Source organism: Sander lucioperca, chromosome 16, assembly GCF_008315115.2.
Source record: "Sander lucioperca isolate FBNREF2018 chromosome 16, SLUC_FBN_1.2, whole genome shotgun sequence".
NCBI lineage: Eukaryota > Metazoa > Chordata > Actinopteri > Perciformes > Percidae > Sander > Sander lucioperca.
This window is the reverse complement of record NC_050188.1, coordinates 20884496-20901990: the sequence shown is the minus strand read 5'-3', so window position 1 is coordinate 20901990 and position 17495 is coordinate 20884496. Positions and strand designations below refer to the sequence as shown.

Genomic DNA, 17495 nt, shown 5'->3' with positions numbered 1-17495 from the left:
ACTTGATCTAAAAAAAAAAAAAAAAAAAAAAGGAGCACAAAACGACAGTCTGCAACATTAAAGAACGGCTTGTTTATTGCTAAGGCCACAGGGTCAAAATTAAATGATTTATTAAAAATTGAATAACAATAACAATAACTTATTTCACCAGTAAATTCCTGTTAAACGACAAAAACAACCACTGGATGGGAAAAGGGTATTTTACAATAACTTTGAATGCAGCACGAGGCTGGTGAGGTGAGTTTCAAGTGAACACAACATCTGTGTTGTTTTTCAGACAACGGCAGCAGCAGACTGTTGTTGGAATCCTCTACAGTGAAATACAGACACACTTTTACACCGTTTAGCTGTCAGCATTTTAACTGTGTTTAATCCAGCTGCTAGCTAACGTTAGGCTAAAGATACCTGCTGTCGAGTGTAGTGTTGACTAGCGTCTCATGCGGCGATGTTTCAGTTGCCTCTAACGTCCGTTTTCGGAGCATCAGAGAGAAGCGCAGACATTTAAGTGGCACCTAAATAAGGCACCGAAATCCACGTTGCTATTCGGTCCGGTAGATAACAGTCGTTAAGGCAGTATTAGCACCGGGTCTCGGACCTACACGATTGACGTGGATGACATTTTCCCATTCAAAACGGCGATTTTCGCTGAAAAGCGACTAGTTTGCAGGTATGCCACAAGCACTTAGCTGCAACCCCAATATGTGTGGTCATTGGACGAGAGGTTAACTTAGCCCATTAAAGCTCTCCTGTGGGAGATCCATGGTTAATGCATCAGAGGGAGAGAAAGTAAGCCCTGGTAGGTGGTCCTGTCCACAGGCAGGTTGACTGAAACCTCACCAGCATGTCTAAACTATTCTGTCATCTGTAGGTGGTCAGCCTTCCGCTGTCAAATCACTGACAGCCCAGACTAACAAACAACAAACCCTTGAATAGCCTAATCTTTGGCCCTGTTTAGGGTTGGGTACCGTTTGGATTTTTACGATTCCGATGCCAAACCGGTACTTTTAAAATGATTCCGATTCCTAAACCGATTCTTGAAAAACTGAAAAATGACATCAAAGAAAGGCTCTTTTATGGAGTTTTTTTAAAATTGAAAATTATTTAAATTTAACAATATATTAACGTTTTAAAGTACTTAAATATATAATAAGTAAACCTAAGTCACCTAATAATAATAATAATAATAATAATACTAATGTATACTTTATTAATCCCGCAAGGGGAAATTACAACACCTAACACATAACTACAATAATTTAACAAATAACAGTTACACTATTTACAAGTAAGAACTAAATAAATGTTGTTGAGTTGGTATGCCAACCAGCTTCAAACTTTAGCAGTTCTTTTGCAGAAAAATGACCATATTTGCCTTCTCTGGTGAGATACTACACCTCTCCTGACTTATGGCATGTCCTGCACCGGAGAAAACTCTCTCAGATGGTGTCCAAGAGGCCTGTACACACAGGTATGAGTTTGAAAGGGCAGACAATACCACCAGGCTACAGGGTCTTGTCCTGAACGATAGACTAGCAGAGCAAGTGTAATATGTTTACTAGCGATCACGTTCAGTGAATGGTTAATATGCCTTTACGTCCGTTTTGGTGAGCCCAGAGGGAAAATATGCCATTTTAACGATAGCTAGCTAACGGTAGACTACAGAGAAAGTGTGATATTTTTACGTCCGTTTCAGAGCGTGTACAAAAAGCTGTCTATCAGCTGTGATTGTAGAGTGCACGTCGGGGAAATAGCGCGGACACGCGCTTCACACCGCGAGTCGCGAGCGGGCACGTGTGCCACTCGGCGTAAAAGGGAGAAAGAAAAAAAGAGTTTGCCGCTGTCCGGAGCAACAGAAGGAAAATATTTCAGTTGGAACCAAAATGAGGAACCGAAATTTGCGTTCTAATCCGGTCCGAATACTACCGTTTGCGTAGGAACCGGTTCCATAGTGGAACCGGGTTTCGGTACCCAACCCTAGCCCTGTTCACATGTTGCACTGTACAAATTGTACATGTGTTTGATGATCTGATCACAGGTAGGCAGCTGTAACTAATTAGAAATGTATGTGACTGAGCAAGGAAGTACTAGACTCTCGGAAGTGGTAATAGATATGGGTGAGCACATCTATGCATGAAAAATTTAACATAACAAATGCTGATGCTTTGGAATGACATGTCAGATGCTCCACCATCAAAACACCAAATTAGTGAATATCTTTTTGGAGAAATGGTGTGGATGGCGTCTCCCTTTTTATGTTGCTATGTAGGCTTTTTGTATTTTATTGTCTTGTATGTCTTTGTATTGTCTTGCTGCAAAATCAATTGCCCTTAGGGAAAAAATAAAGTTGAAGTAAAGTTCCAGACAATTGTACAATTAGGCTAATGCTTTTCTGGCAGTTTCTGGTGGCCCAAGACCTTACTAAGGCCCTGTTAAGACCAGATATTAACATGCGTCCTTGGTGATCAATTACAAGTGGACAGCTCTATGTACAGGTGAAAAAAGCATTGAGGACGCATTGAGATCTGATCGCTCAGACCACATTCGGAGGTGGTGTTGGTGATGTGTCTGTGTTTTTGTTCCGGTGCTCTGCACAGAACTGACACCTGCTCTTATCCCCAGCCCTCCGAAGCTCTGTGCACCTCTGTTGCCTGACAAAGATGGCAGTGTCGACGGCACGGAGCCTGAGGTCCCCAGGGACCGCCAGTAGACAATAACCTAATTTTTAGGTTAATAAAATGTACCCAAAAATCCGAAAAGTATTAGAGACATACCGCTGCAAGGAGAAGAAAAGTACACCCTTTGGCACACAGACAAACACTGTGGCCATCTACTCCCAACCTGTATGGCAGAGCACAATTTTGTTCACCTATTTTTCTGTCCAATTTGGTATGGCCAGCTCCTTTGAGCTGTACTTTGACACTGCTAACACCACTATTACCCTGGGGTAGGTGAAATCAGCCACATGCTTCCTCTGATACATACTTCCAGTCCCCAGCTACTTATTTTCACTTCCTAGTGAGAAGCTTTTCCGGGAGGGCATATCTGAATTACTAGTAGGAATCACTAGGACAGCAGCAGCATCCCCACCAATCTACTGGGATTTGTACCCCGGCCTCTGCAGTAGTAGGCATCTGCATCACCTGTGCTGCCCCAAATTTGTTGTTTTGTTACGTTTAGCAGCAGTAGTAGTTTGAAGTCAAATGATACATAACTGATACACATAGTAGGCCTAAATCAGAATCCATTCATAACTGGTCACACAAGTCTAACTATGATGCCAAATGTGAACTGCATTCTGTGTCTCAGCATGACCTAAACACACTATGGATATATCTGAAAACAAGACACAGGTCTGTGCAGGGCTTAGTTCTTGAAAGGTGTCAGCTTGTTTGGCAGGGCAGCCACTTCTATATACTAAAGAAAGGAGGAAAAGATGTACTAGATGACAAGCAGGCCTGATGTGACAGTGTGCTGGCCTAATGTCTACCAAGCTTTGATTAAGACACCTTGACGAGATTAAGCCAGAGGTGAAAAGGACCAAGATAACTTTGTCTGCCTGTGGATAAACACACAATGCCCTCACACCCCCCTACAACAAACTAACTCAATGTACAAAGGTGTATTATTCAAGCTATGTGTAAGCCATTTGGTCAAAAAAGTTAATCACAGTCTGACAGAAAAGAAGTCCATGACAAATGTTTACAGCCAAAACTTGATCTCACTTGTGATGTGCAACAGAACTACAAAACACAAGAGCAACATTTGTATTACAACTTAGTGTGCAAATGTGCATTTAAAATCAAATGACACAAAATGCAAATCATAGCAAAAAGCAAACTATAATAAATAAAATGTTGCTAAAAGTCTGAGACAAAATCTATGAGGTGAGTTGCTACATCTACTGTATTATCTCTGAACCCACTTTACATCTTAAATCACAAGGACACTACCAAAGCTGGTGTGAAGCCAACACTAATCACAGGATGGTCCAAAACAAGCACATCATTTACTTCAGACTAAAGGTTAACATGGACAACGTTTTGCAAGAGCTACTAAGCTATAGTTCAACACCTGACTGCACATTACACAGAAATCAGTGCTCGCTGTCAGACATGCATAATAGTGCAGCGGCAGCTAAAGCCTCATTACCAAGTCTAAACCTGTACTTAAACTGCTGGAGAGGTGCCTAGATGTGGCTAGGTGACCTGCCGACCGGGTGAGGTGGACAGTGTAGTCTGTTTTCCTGTCAGCAGATGTCATGGTCAGGAGTCTATCTAAAATCAGGAAACCAGCCTGCATTGATAAACTGCTTCATGTGAGAACTGTAGCAAAACTACAATGTTATCACAAGTCCCACTTAAAAAACGAGTGATCAAAAAGCCAAGGTGTAATCTTCATAATCACTGACCAGCAAAAATGGACTGAACAAACACAATTACAAACATGAGACAAAGGCTAGTTTAAATAGGTGAGTCTTTAGCTGCGTTTTAAAAGCATCAACAGAGACCAGACAAGACCAGGGAGCTATTCTGACTGTTATTCTGGCTACTGAATGCAACTGGAAACATCTCTATAGGACAGATGTGTATACATGTCTCAGACTTTTTCTATAGTTAAAGTAAAATGAGAAGGAAATGCCACAACACTCTTATCATTCTGGTAATTAGCTGTCAGCGCTTAATGTGCTTGTTGCCAACATACATGTTAGCTAAAAGAGAAAACAGTTTGGTAAGCAGTAGTCCACAACGTGCTTTTAATCAACCTTGCTGATACCAAGTAACGTTAGGTAACTTTCTTTCGCCTTTAACGTTAGGTTTTAGTCGATCTATCGACAGCTAACGCCCGGCTCACCTGTGTTTGTTGTGATGTAGAAGAAATTCGTTGTTGAGGGACGTTACTCATAATCTAAACGCATACTACCGACATTGCCTGTGTTAATTCAACCACGGTGTTGACAGTGAGGATATCCTGAGCTCATCGTATTAACGTAGCGTTAACTATGTAATCCCGGGCTGACTGCCACTTATAGCAGACAGCCTTTCTGAAAGCACAGCGGCTGTGTGCCGTCCTCTCCCTGTCAGGCTGTGTTTACCTGTGGGGCTACTATGGGGCTAACGCTAAGGCGCTAGCTGCTACAAGCTAACTAGTTAGCCGTGTCTATCACTGAAAAACAAACTACTGTAACGATACACGCGTCTATTTCACCGGCGCTAACTTACCTCTGCAAACATCGTCTAAAAGGCTGTGCGTGCGGTGGCTCTGGCTAACCCCACCACATTGTAACATGCGAAGAGGAGGTTATTTTCTCGGTTAAAAACGGTCGTATTTCCAATCTCCGTACTCTCTTCGGAGCGTCGCCATATTTGCCAGATTTACGCCTCGAGTACCCTGTTTCTTGACGTCGCCATGTGATTGGCTGGGGAGCGATGACGCAGAAACACACCCGTGACTGACAACTGCAGCCATAATCACGACTGACTGACCCAAATACTGTAATATTTTAACAATTTATAATATATATTACTTAGGTTTACTATTGTAAAAAAAAACTTTTTTTAAAATCACTGTGCAGTGAACATATAAAAGGGACCAGGGAAATGATTTTGGAGTCTTTTATGTGTTGGTTGGAAGAGTGCTTGGCTGACTAGGCTACTACTAATACTTTATTCTTATGAAGATAGAAAAAGTTCACTTTGAGATCTTTTAAAATATATTGCAACTCCATTAAACTAAAAATTGATTTAAACCACTTTACTTTTTAGCAAATTGATAGTAGACTATTTTTTAAATTCTCAGTAGACTTCAAATCTCAAATGCAATCTATGAGATCTATTAAACATAAGAACATAATGTTATAAATGTCTCAATTGATTATTTAAAGTTTGTTAACCCAGCACGTTATGTATGTAGAAAACCCATGCACAATGTATTTCTTTATTTATGTATTTATTTGTATTATTTTGTCACATTTTATTGTTATTGATGACATGTATAATATTGTTGTTTGTTCTGTGCTCGATAAAGAGAAAAAAGGTCATGACTAACTGAGCATTTTTTTTGACATCTCTTAACTAGGTTTATCACCTTCAAAAAATTCAGGTACCAAATAAGTTACACCAACATATGTTTGATCACTAAATGTAACTTGTAGCCCACTTTTAAATAATGGTGATCTAGAAATATATATATATATATATATATATATATATATATATATATATATATATATATATATATAAAATGATAAGTGTTTTCAAAAAAGCTTCCTGAATCCTGACACTAGTAAAATAAAATGCATTATTAGACTGCACAAGAAAGACCAGAGTGCAGTCTGATCACATGGTTGACCAATGGCTACCTGCAAACCTGGTGATAATGCATCATTTATTGCCCCAGTGGTACCTTCATCAACCTGAGCTATACCTTACACTGCCTGGCAAAAAGAGAGCAGATGGGGATGGAAAGAAAAGAGGCAAAGGAAAATAATCCCACTGTCACTGAAAAAGATTGTTAGCTACAAGAGAACTCTGTGTTTTTTTAGGTCAAGATACCTGTCTCCAGGTGGACATAGCCCCAGCCAGGTCACACAGCCGGCAGAGACGAAGCAAAATAAAGTCTCTGGCTCCTCTTTGTCCAGGACAGCGGAGCACACACATTCTTCTAACACCCAGGTGCACACAAAAGAGATCTCCCCTGCCCTCTCATGTTTCTTGTGTCTCTATTTCCTCCTGTCTTTCTACTTGTTTCTCTGTCAGCCTGTCACACAATTACAGATAGGCTACACACAGGCAAGTTACAACGGTAGACTTTACACCCACGCTTTATGAGTTGCAAGCCTGTTATGAGCAAAACATGTTACAAGCTAATTCGTATTTTTGCAGTTCTGTGAGGTAAAGTGATTTCCCATATGCAGAAAATAAGATAGCAGTTGCTTGTTGATCAACCTGTTTTGCAAGTGTGCTCATCATTGCACCATGTCATGTCATGCCTAGCTTTAAAAACAATAATAACAAATACAAAAAGGGTGTTTCATTTCATGCTGTCTTCAAACCTCTGAAATGCTTTCTCAAAAGGTCTCCAAAGACAGGTGTATTGTTGCTGTGTTTTCAGAGACTGCACCAGACAAAAGCTCCTAACCTGCAGTGTTGTATCTTTACCACAAGAGGTCACTGCTGATCCATCACAAACTCTTGTTAGGGTGAGTGGATGGTCTAAAAAGAAGTATAAGTGGAATGTCTCAAATAAATCAATGCCAATCATAATTCCACAAACAACCAACAACCAATTTGAAGAAGAGCACATGAAAACAATGATCCACAGACATAACATACTGAGAGGAATTTGAGGTTTACCAGAGAGTAAAACATGTATTTCTGTGGTTAAAAAAAATGTGACAATCCAATGTATTTGTAAACATAGTCATTATAAATCACTCCCAGAATGCTCTGAATGACCTAAAATTGTGCAACTTCCACTGTTTCAACTATACAAATACACAAAACACTTAAATGTTGTAATTTACAGGTCCAATATGTAATATATTTACTGTATTAAATCAAAACAATGACCACAATATGTCATCAGATATTGAGGAAACATGCTATGTTGAAATACTATATTTTCTGACAACAATGCTAAAGCCAGTACTTTCTCCTTTTAAAATTTCCGTTCTGTGACGGAATTTCTGTTTGTGTTTTGGCCTGTGTGTTGTTATCAACTGCCCATTTTGACAGCCCAGCCAGGTTGCCAGATATACCTGTAAAAAACACAAACCCAGCGTAGGCTACAGCCTTGGAAGCAGCAAACAAAGGAACGGGATCAACGGAGATAGATTGGTCCGTGTACTTGGTGGCCAACGGATTTTCGTTTTGAAAGGAAAAAAACAAAAACGAAAAACGGCCAGTTTCCCAATTACCATTAGTAAATAGGAAAACAAAAAACGGAAAACAACCCATTATTCGTTTTTTGTTTTGATATTAAAAAACGGAAAACGAAAAACAATCTCGTTATCCGATTTTCTTTGATGTATTTGTAGATGGAACTCGGAAATTAAAATGTGTGTATAAATCTTATTCCTTTGTCAGTACCCGATCCGTACCGCCTGTAAAATCCGTTCTGTGCACTGCCTGATCAGTTCTACGCTTGCGCGAGCACCGGCATACTTCACAGCTCTATGCACGCATTGGCATAAGGATGTTTGGACATTCCCGGTTACCGGAAGAAAACATTAGACAGTGACAGTAGACCGTTATGATGGCAAAGATGAAGTTTACAAGGTGTTTGCTGGAGTTGCCTAAAGTATCTGTTAATGATATACGGAGCGTCGTCTGGCCATCCAGTACAACACCATGTAGCAAATTAAATAAAGGCTTCAAATTTTACGTTTCGTCATTTCTTTACAACTTTGAAGGTAATTTGCTAACGCTAGCTAGCCTGAGCTAGAAGCCTTGCTTTGGTGTTATAAGTCATGACTCCGTCCTGCTTCAGGTTAACCATGTTTTAAATAAAGTTTAAGCATGTGTATACCTCTCACTTCATGTGTTTGTACTTTTATGAAAGTATCAGGTAAAAACAGGGCTACAAATGAGATCTCTGTGAGAGACCAGCATACTCCTAGCAAACTATTATGTAGCTCAATGCTGGACATTTCACCCCTAATTCCGGTCACTTTACTGTATTTGTATTTGTTTAGTATTTGGTTTAGAAGCCTTTATTGGTGATTTTTTACGGTACAAAGTCCTGCTATATACGTACATAGCTAGCTATATATGCTCCTCTATGTCGCGTTAGCATGCAGCTACAATAGTTAGCTATGAGTATGCTAACGTTAGATTGTAGTGGAACGAAGCAGCACTTTCTAACGTCAAAAATCGCAGACCAAACACTACACAATCGGACATGTTTCAGCAGGAATGTGACCCGGAATTGGGGAGAATTTAACAACATTGCCAGCTAAGATGACCGTTAGCATGTAGCTACTATAGTGTTTACTGCCGTTAGCATGTAGCTACTATAGTGGTATACAGCAGTGGTGGCTGGGAGAGCTGTCATCCCATCTTCAAAAGGACACTTATGTACGTTTACACTTCATCGCATTAATAATAGACAGTCTATGGTTATTAGTCAAGACGAAGTATTAGGGGAAAACATTAACGTAAACAACACAACAACGATGTCGCTACACGGTTTTGGATCAGTGACAAGTTTCGAATGTTTGTAGCTATGACTATTGTATAATAAAGATTTAATAAAAAAAGATTTAATAAAAAAGTTGTAATGTTTGGTCGTAAAGTGTTGACACATGTTACTTATATACAGTCTATCGTGCAGGCAGAACGGATCGTGTACCGACAGTTACAAATCGCACAGGGACATTGTTAGTTTTCTACTACGTAATTATGCGCATCCACAGAACGGATCTTACAGGCAGTACTGGCCAATAAATGCTATTGAAGGGCGGGTCTTGGCGTGGCGGGAGTAACTTCCGGGTCACGAAAAAAATACCAATGGAAAATTAAGGAATACGACTTATACACACGTATTTTAATTTTCGAGTTCCATCTACAAATACATCAAAGACAATCGGATAACGAGATTGTTTTTCGTTTTCCGTTTTTTAATATCAAAACAAAAAACGAATAATGGGTTGTTTTCCGTTTTTTGTTTTCCTATTTACTAATGGTAATTGGGAAACTGGCCGTTTTTCGTTTTTGTTTTTTTCCTTTCAAAACGAAAATCCGTTGGCCACCAAGTACACGGACCTAGATTCTACCCAACCTTGGCATGTTTCAAAACAGTTGCATGACCAGAGATGTAATAAAACCCGGCTAAATATTAGAGATGTATTTGAAAGATGGAGACAGCTTAGAGCCCAAAAGGACGCCAGGTTTGCTAATTTCATCCTGAACAGGTAAGCATTAAGCTTCAGGCTAATTTATTACGGCTACTAGGGACGGGCATTTTCAATAATTTCAACATTCAACATAGAAAACAATTGAGACACAGCCAGTGAAGTAATCCCTTCCTGGCTAACGCCGCTATGCTAACACGTGATAACTGCTAACGTTACCTGAGGACCAGGCAAGCGACTCTCCAATATTTGGCAACTATACGTTAGCATTACACATTGCCCTTTTAAAGTTAAAGAGGTTTAAAAACTGATCTAAAAGTTCAAGTGGACTTTAAATGGTTCGCTGTCATCGGTCCTCTTATGACCCCCCCTCCCCTCTTGCTTTATCAGTATTTTGCCCAAATTCAACCCCAGCCCGTGTGTACCTCTCTTGCACCTGTACCCCCTCCCTCCATCACCACTCATTTATCTTGTCATTCCTCCTATCACTCCCTCATGCTGACTCCCTTCTTCCCCTACCCTGCTTTCTCTCTTCCTCCTACTTGTCTCCCTGATTTATAGTTGGCGGTGTGCAGTTCACACACATTCCACTTCTGACACCCCGCCCCCAACCCCCCTGCCACTGGACTCTCATATCTAAGCATTGTCATTTATCTTCATGATCCTCCAATGAAGAGAAGAAGAACAGGGAGAGTGAGAGAGATCAGACAATAGAAGGAGTGTTATTTTTGTTGAGCGGGCCAGACTATCTTTGCATACACCTCTGCCTCTCATTGCCTCTCAAGGAGTGGTCTCTGATATGTGTGTGTGTGTGTGTGTGTGTGTGTGTGTGTGTGTGTGTGTGTGTGTGTGTGTGTGTATCTTCTCTGTCAAAGTTTCCAGGCCTGGCGGCTCCTAACATGAAAGAGCCCCTGAAGTCTTTATAAAGAACAAACGGGTCCCTGACGCAATGCTCCAGGTTCCGGACACACAACGACCCATGCCACACACTCACTGGCTCACTCACTCATTCACTCATGCAGACACACCACATCCACAACCCACAATCCACAAATCCCCATCCTTGCACACCCCCGTTGGCCAGGCCTAATTAGTTATGTGGTCGGCACTCTGCTCTATCCCAGAGCCCCAAATGGCAGCAGGTCATAAAACCTTAAGTGTTCCACCAGTCAGAGCCGTGCAACTGTGGCCATATATCCTCCAACATGGCCCAGCCAAGGCTGAGTCATGTCAAGGCCCATCTCTCATAGCCTACTGACATCCATGAAATCCCTTTATGGGATTTTCAAAGGCATTTCTAAGAGATTTTTGGCACTTCTGCTTTGAATCTCCCTCAGGTAGGCAAATAGCCCTAGGTCACACAGAGTCAGACGGGCTCAAGCATTAAACTCTTTCCCAAGGGATCAATGTCCACACACATGTATACAAGAGCACATGCACACACACTATTAACCCACACACTATTAACCCCAAAGGTAAACATTACTTTTGGTTGGTGATTTGGATTCCCATAGTTTCTTTGGCACCCGACACCCAGTCCTGCCCTCAGTAACCCTGGTGACAACAGACGGGTGTTTCTTGTGACACCATTTTGCTCAAGGGAATTGTGTTTGGGTCTTTGTGTGCGTTTGTCTAATTTCAAAACGCCTGTTATCTTTTGGATACCTCAGGGAGTAACTGAACGGTTTGGTCATCTGACCTCTTCTTCTCTGTGTGTTTGTGTCACATTCTGCAGGTGGACAGAGGTAGTAACAAAATACATTAAACGCATTAATACAAGGTTCAGGTCTTGGCTGCCCTTCAGTTGAGCTGAAAATTGTTGGACACAGTCCTAAGAATTCCGATATAATAAAAAGGTGTGTCAGGGGAGGGGTTCCTGAGGCTTTTCGACCATTAAACAAGCAGCTCTAATAAAGCCTACTGGTGCCTCAAATATGAAGCTAGAGCCAGCAGCATTTGTTGTCATAAGTTTGCTTTGTGGATCAGTTAAATGTTTTGCTCAAATTAAATTTTTGTTAATATTGATGCTTTTCACCAAACTAAATCTGACACACATAATACATCACATATATACACATAATACATTTACATTGTTTATATCTACATATCTAGCATATATTAAGTCTGTGCGTATGCATGTGTGTGTGTGTGTGTGTGTGTGTGTGTGTGTGTGTGTGTGTGTGTGTGTGTGTGTGTGTGTGTGTGTGTGTGTGTGTGTGTGTGTGTGTGTGTGTGCTCTGCCCTGGCCAGCCAGTCCAGTGAGATTAATAGGGCTCAGTGAAATCAGGAGGTAATGGGAGGCTCATAGGAGTCTAGACAGTGTTCAGACCTAACTGTAACTCCTACACCAAAAACACTGGGGAAATATGGCAGGGAAGGACAAAAGTAGAAAGAAAAAAAATGTTTTTATCTCAACTGTATGCAGCTATTATAATAGTAACATCATCTGCGGGAGACAGAGCTAATACTGAAGAATGAGGCCAAATCATATGAGCATACACATAAAGTGATTTACTGTGGATCAACAAGCTAATGTAAAAAAATGTATTTTGATCACTCCCTATACGTTTTGCATATAAATTAAGGAGAGAGCAGAAATGTGGAGAGGAGTAATGAGGGGAGGGGTAAGAGAGGAACACTCACAGCACATCATCAGACTTTCAGCCACAACCTCCCAAAACCACTGAAAAATAAATAAGCCAAAAGGGGAGGAAAAAACGAATGCGTCTGGAAAAAATGATCTCATGTTTAGTCATGTAGCTTTACAGGACAATACCCAGGACGCAACTAAATATTTTATTATTATATTTTTATGACAACCTTGTCAAACTGCAGAGCGGAGCTGAGGGTACATATAAGAAAGAGGGCAAGATAGAAAGAGAGAAGAAAGAAGAGAAAGTAAAACCCAGGTGGCCAAAGTGCTGATGATGATGTGTATGTGAGAGCTGATTGCTGCAAAAGCACTTATAAAGTAATTGACGTGAAGATGAAAGAAACTCCCCTGATCAGTGAACCATCCTCTGACTCTGGCGAGCAGGCTCATTTTAATTACCAGAGACTACATATGACAAATAAGATTAACATAACACATCTTCCAGTTTTCCTCAGTGAGTTCAGAGATCCATGCGAAAGACAGCAGCTTCCACTGAAGGCGACTCAGAGAGCTCAAGTTAGAGAGATACAATGCTGGTGCAGAGGCAACTTTGTCATGGTGGTAAAATTAGGAGTCAAGGGTATGGCTTTGAAGTTATAGCCATTGGCTTTTACAGGAGCTTTGGAAATAATCAACCTGTGCAGCAGGTTCATCATAAACAACCATACAATGTCTATAATCTATAATAACTATAAGCATCTGTGTGAACATGAGCTAGAGTGTAGTTCACTAAGTCTTGTGATTTTCCAAAACAGCACCTCAGTAACTCTTCACTTTCATTTTGAAGCTGTATGAGAGGTGTAAGCACATTTTTTAAACATAACATGCCAATAAGTTTTTCCCAAGAATTTGGGAAATTCTGGAAATCATCAAGTTGTAATCCAGCTAATGTGCTCTGATCTGCCTGAAAGGCTCCTGCATTCATATCCAGATAGAGAAAAGCATTTCAATTTGCTGGATATCCACACACTACAGGTGTTGAGTACGAACATTCAGGATCTTTAAACTGAACAGATTATACTGAGTCATCGTTGTTACTTTTAACAGGAGCTCCACTTACTTATGAACAAAACACTGTTGTCAGCTCAGTCTTAATTACTTCGACCCAAATACTGAGTTGTGTCATATTTAATTGATTATAAGATAAAAGAGAAAATGTATGCCATTATGGGGATGCTGTGAGTACTTGATGGGGTGCTGAAGCAGGGTTCCTTCCAGGAACTGATCAGTAATCCAGCTGGGAAGATAAACATTCATTCTCTCATTTTTTTTTTTTATGTGTGTGTGTGTGAGAATTGATGACGTTTTTCTTCAGTGCTGTCCATATTTTCCAACTCCCCCCAAGCTCTTCTGGCACTGTGGTGAGTAGAATACAAGCCTAATCTGTCTGAAACAGTCATGTGTAAACATATTTTACATTAAAAAATCTCCCTTTAAAGAGGAAAAAAACACTGAAAAACAGATTATGATTCATACCAGAACAAACCCAGACAAACACACTTTTATGGCATGAAGACAAACATTTAGTGCCAAAGTGCTAGAGGCACACTGCTCCTCTCTATGTTGTCATAATCAGCTTCATCATCATCATCATCAAATAGTGGCATCAGGCTTCTCAACCTTTCAGGCTTCTCTGTAAAACCAGAGTTCAGAATATGAGTGTTGAAACAAATGAAACATGGCACCCTAAACAAATACACAGCAAAGAGTGGGTCTTTCAGAAAATAAACACAGACATTACTCAGACTGCAGAAGGGGGGTGGGTGTGAGCTGAGGCAAGGTGCTGACATGGTTGATGGTGGGTGGGGGAGCCATGCAATGAGGTTTCTAGTGTGGCAGTGGATGGAAGAGCTAAGAGGTTTAAGAGGTTGGATTAAGAGAAGAAGGGTAATTTGGAAAGGAGGAGCTGGGGCATGCAGCAGTTTGGCGAGTGGGAGGTGTAGGTTTGGAGGAAGAGGGGGAGGAATTGGGAGGGGAAGCAAGAAGATATATGATGTGGTATTGGGATTTATCCAAGTTCCGCACACACGCACAAATCCTATCTTATGCTGGCCACCCAGCCGTGTAAACAGGCCATGACTGGCTGTTGGCTAAAGTGCCCAGCCAATCAGAGGGTGGGACGTAGAGGAAGGTGGGACAAGTGAACCAATGAGTCAGCTTCTGGGTGTGGAGAGACAAGGGAAGAAAGGCCAAGAGAGTCCCAGTGACACAATGAAGAAGAGGCAGATAGGTCAGGAGTTAAACTCATCTCCCTTACTCCCCCTGCTTCCCACTGACTCCCTCCCTTTCAGAATTTCAACTCCAAATTTGCTTTATTGGCAAGATTCTGATAAGGGACAGTATTGCCAATGTTAAACAAGGTTTACAATGTGATAATTAGTCTGTGCATACGCAGACACTATACAACTATATGCCTCTGCTTTGTCACACCAGTTGTCTTTCTCTAATTTGCAAAACAGAGAGGGAGTGGAGGTTGTACTGTATATATGTTCAATCAGTGGGTGGAGAAAACAAAGAAGATGTGGAATGAAACAACTCAGGGAAAACTGGGGAGGACACAGTGTCAAGGAAAGAGAAAGAAAGAAACAGAACGAGAGAGAAGTGTCTAGTTTCAGATTTACAGTGGTGGTGGGAGAGATTTGGCTGTGCTCTGAGAGCACACTGAAGACAGAGCCAGAGGAGGAGTAGGAAGACAGATTTACATGGTGAGAACTGCTCTGGAGCAGCACACTGGACACATACTTGTCTCCTGTGATCTCTATATTAAAAAGAACTATTAAATGACAACTGCTTAAGGGTGATAACACAATACTTACATATTAAAAATGCACATTCTTTTTCCACACTCAATCATGTGAAATTAGTAAAATCATGTTTCCCAACACCCGTTCTTCTCAAGCCGCGTACTCATTTTCGCTGTGGTTACTATGATGATATATGGACACGATATCCAATAGGGGTTTAGTGTCAAGATGGTCTTCCTGCTATGTGCAGTAAAATAATGCATACAATTTATGGACTGAAATGCTAGGTTGCGTTTGGATATAAAAATAAATATAACAACCTGTCTAGACCAAAAATGTGCGGTATTTATTAGCCACTCTAGCGGTCGGTCGGTCCACTACTTTGGCCCAGATTAAAATATCTCAACAACTATTGGATGGCTTGCCATTACATACATACATGCCATGTACAGAGCTTCATGGTCCTCAGAGGATAAATTGTAATAACTTTGGCGGCCCCCTGAATTTCCACCTTGTGCCATCATCAGGTCAAAGGTTTTTATTTGTCAAATTCTTTAGGCCTGCAAATAATACCTGCAAAATGCTAAACTGAGATGATGAACATGGTAAACATAGTCACACCGGACACTTTCATTAATTTCACTCTGTGTAACCAATAATAATAACAGAGCAGGGCAGGAAATGGGCCATTATGAGTCTCTGTGTGAAGGTCTGTCCTGGGTGTTCCAAACTGGGACAAACCCCTGTAGGTGTGTGTGTATGTGTGTGTGTGTTTGTGTGCGCGCGTGCGTGCGTGCGTGCGTGCGTGTTAGTGTGTGTGCCTGTGTGTGTGTTTGTGTGCCTCTTTTGGGGTTTAACTCCTTATTTAAGACCAATATTTACCCAGCAGCCCCAGGGTGAGATTACCTCATATTCTCCCGCCCAGCTGTGCTTTTTCAGCGTTTCCACGACGACCAGCGGAATGTCCCATCATGTTTATCTGCCTGTCGGGAAAACAGAGCGAGAGGAAGAAGAGGCAGCGGACGAAGATAGGGAAGATACACTTAGGTTGGAGTGTGTATACAAGATGGACACTTATGTGCTCACACTCTTATGTATATGGAATAATCACACAGGAATGCATAGGCACAAAGTTACTGTTGGTATGTTACTGATGTGACTGGTATCAGAGCATGTTGACACTGCCGGGAGCAACATGCTGAAAGTTGATCAATACTTCCACCAGGCAACTGCCAAATGAATTTTACCTGCCCCTCTTAGCATTTATAAGCAGAATATAAACACTTAATTAATGGTTTATAACACACTATAATGTTATTGTAAGCAAATATAAAGGTGTGTTTTGTTGCAATGATAGCAACAAAGCATTCCTTTTCTAGGGTATAAACAGTCAATTAATACTATAATTACACATTTGTGTGTATGTGACAAATTCTTACAGTGTGTTATAAACATTTCATAATTGTTCATACATTGTACAAATCATTCATAGACAGGTTTAAAACTGTTCATAAATGTATTAAAAACTTATGAAGAGATATTACATACGATTGCAACTATGTTAATCAAGGCTATCTGTTTATACACCAATAATATATGCTACTGTATATATGAGGAGTTATAGTTGTTTATTAATCAACACAAATGGTCTCATATGTGTGTGCAACATGTTATAATGGGTCATAAACTATTTATTCATTTTTCAAAAACTGCTTGTAAATATGGCAGATTAAAATAGTGCTACCAAATTTGCTATTAATATTCATAGAGTGATGTTAACATCATAATAGGTACTCAATATGACCATTCAAACCTACTGGACAAGACCACTACTTAGATGCATTCACATACTATCAGAGCAGTGAGCTGTCAACCAACTGCATGGATGTATGGCAACTTCAGTTGAAATGGAAATCTCTACAAAGCTTCAGAGGTATTGTTCTGGGATCGACCATAACCTCTGACCTCCCAGAAGGGACCAACGAAAGGAGAACTTATCCTCATGGATCAGTCCATTTTTACATTATTAATATGATCAGGTGCCTAGTTAGTCCAGTTCTGTGAAGCTGGAAGTTAGAATTTTCCATGCCTCTGGAACAATTTGTCATCATGAGGGGGCTTTAAAACCACCAGTACTAGCTGAATTCAGAAACTTTATAACAGTACATTCTTTCCTCCTTAAACCGCAACAGTTGAGTTGCCCTTAAGTAAGTTATTTACGGAGACTGTTTTCGGTCTGGACCAAACC

General features: G+C 40.6%; 1 protein-coding gene across 3 annotated transcripts in view; it reads right to left on the bottom strand.

Moving 5' to 3' along the window:
• snx13 (sorting nexin 13) overlaps positions 1-5411 on the bottom strand; it is a 30210-nt gene extending 24799 nt beyond the window's left edge. Inside the window, exon 1 of one of the 3 annotated variants that reach the window (XM_031323104.2) lies at positions 5220-5411. In XM_031323104.2, the coding sequence (XP_031178964.2) occupies positions 5220-5231 (12 nt within the window). In that variant the 5' untranslated portion in view covers positions 5232-5411. Of the gene's footprint in view, positions 1-4851; positions 5192-5219 lie in introns of those variants that run through there. The other 2 variants (XM_031323105.2, XM_035993075.1) reach the window with 2 other exon arrangements.
• Between the last annotated feature and the right edge of the window lie 12084 nt (positions 5412-17495).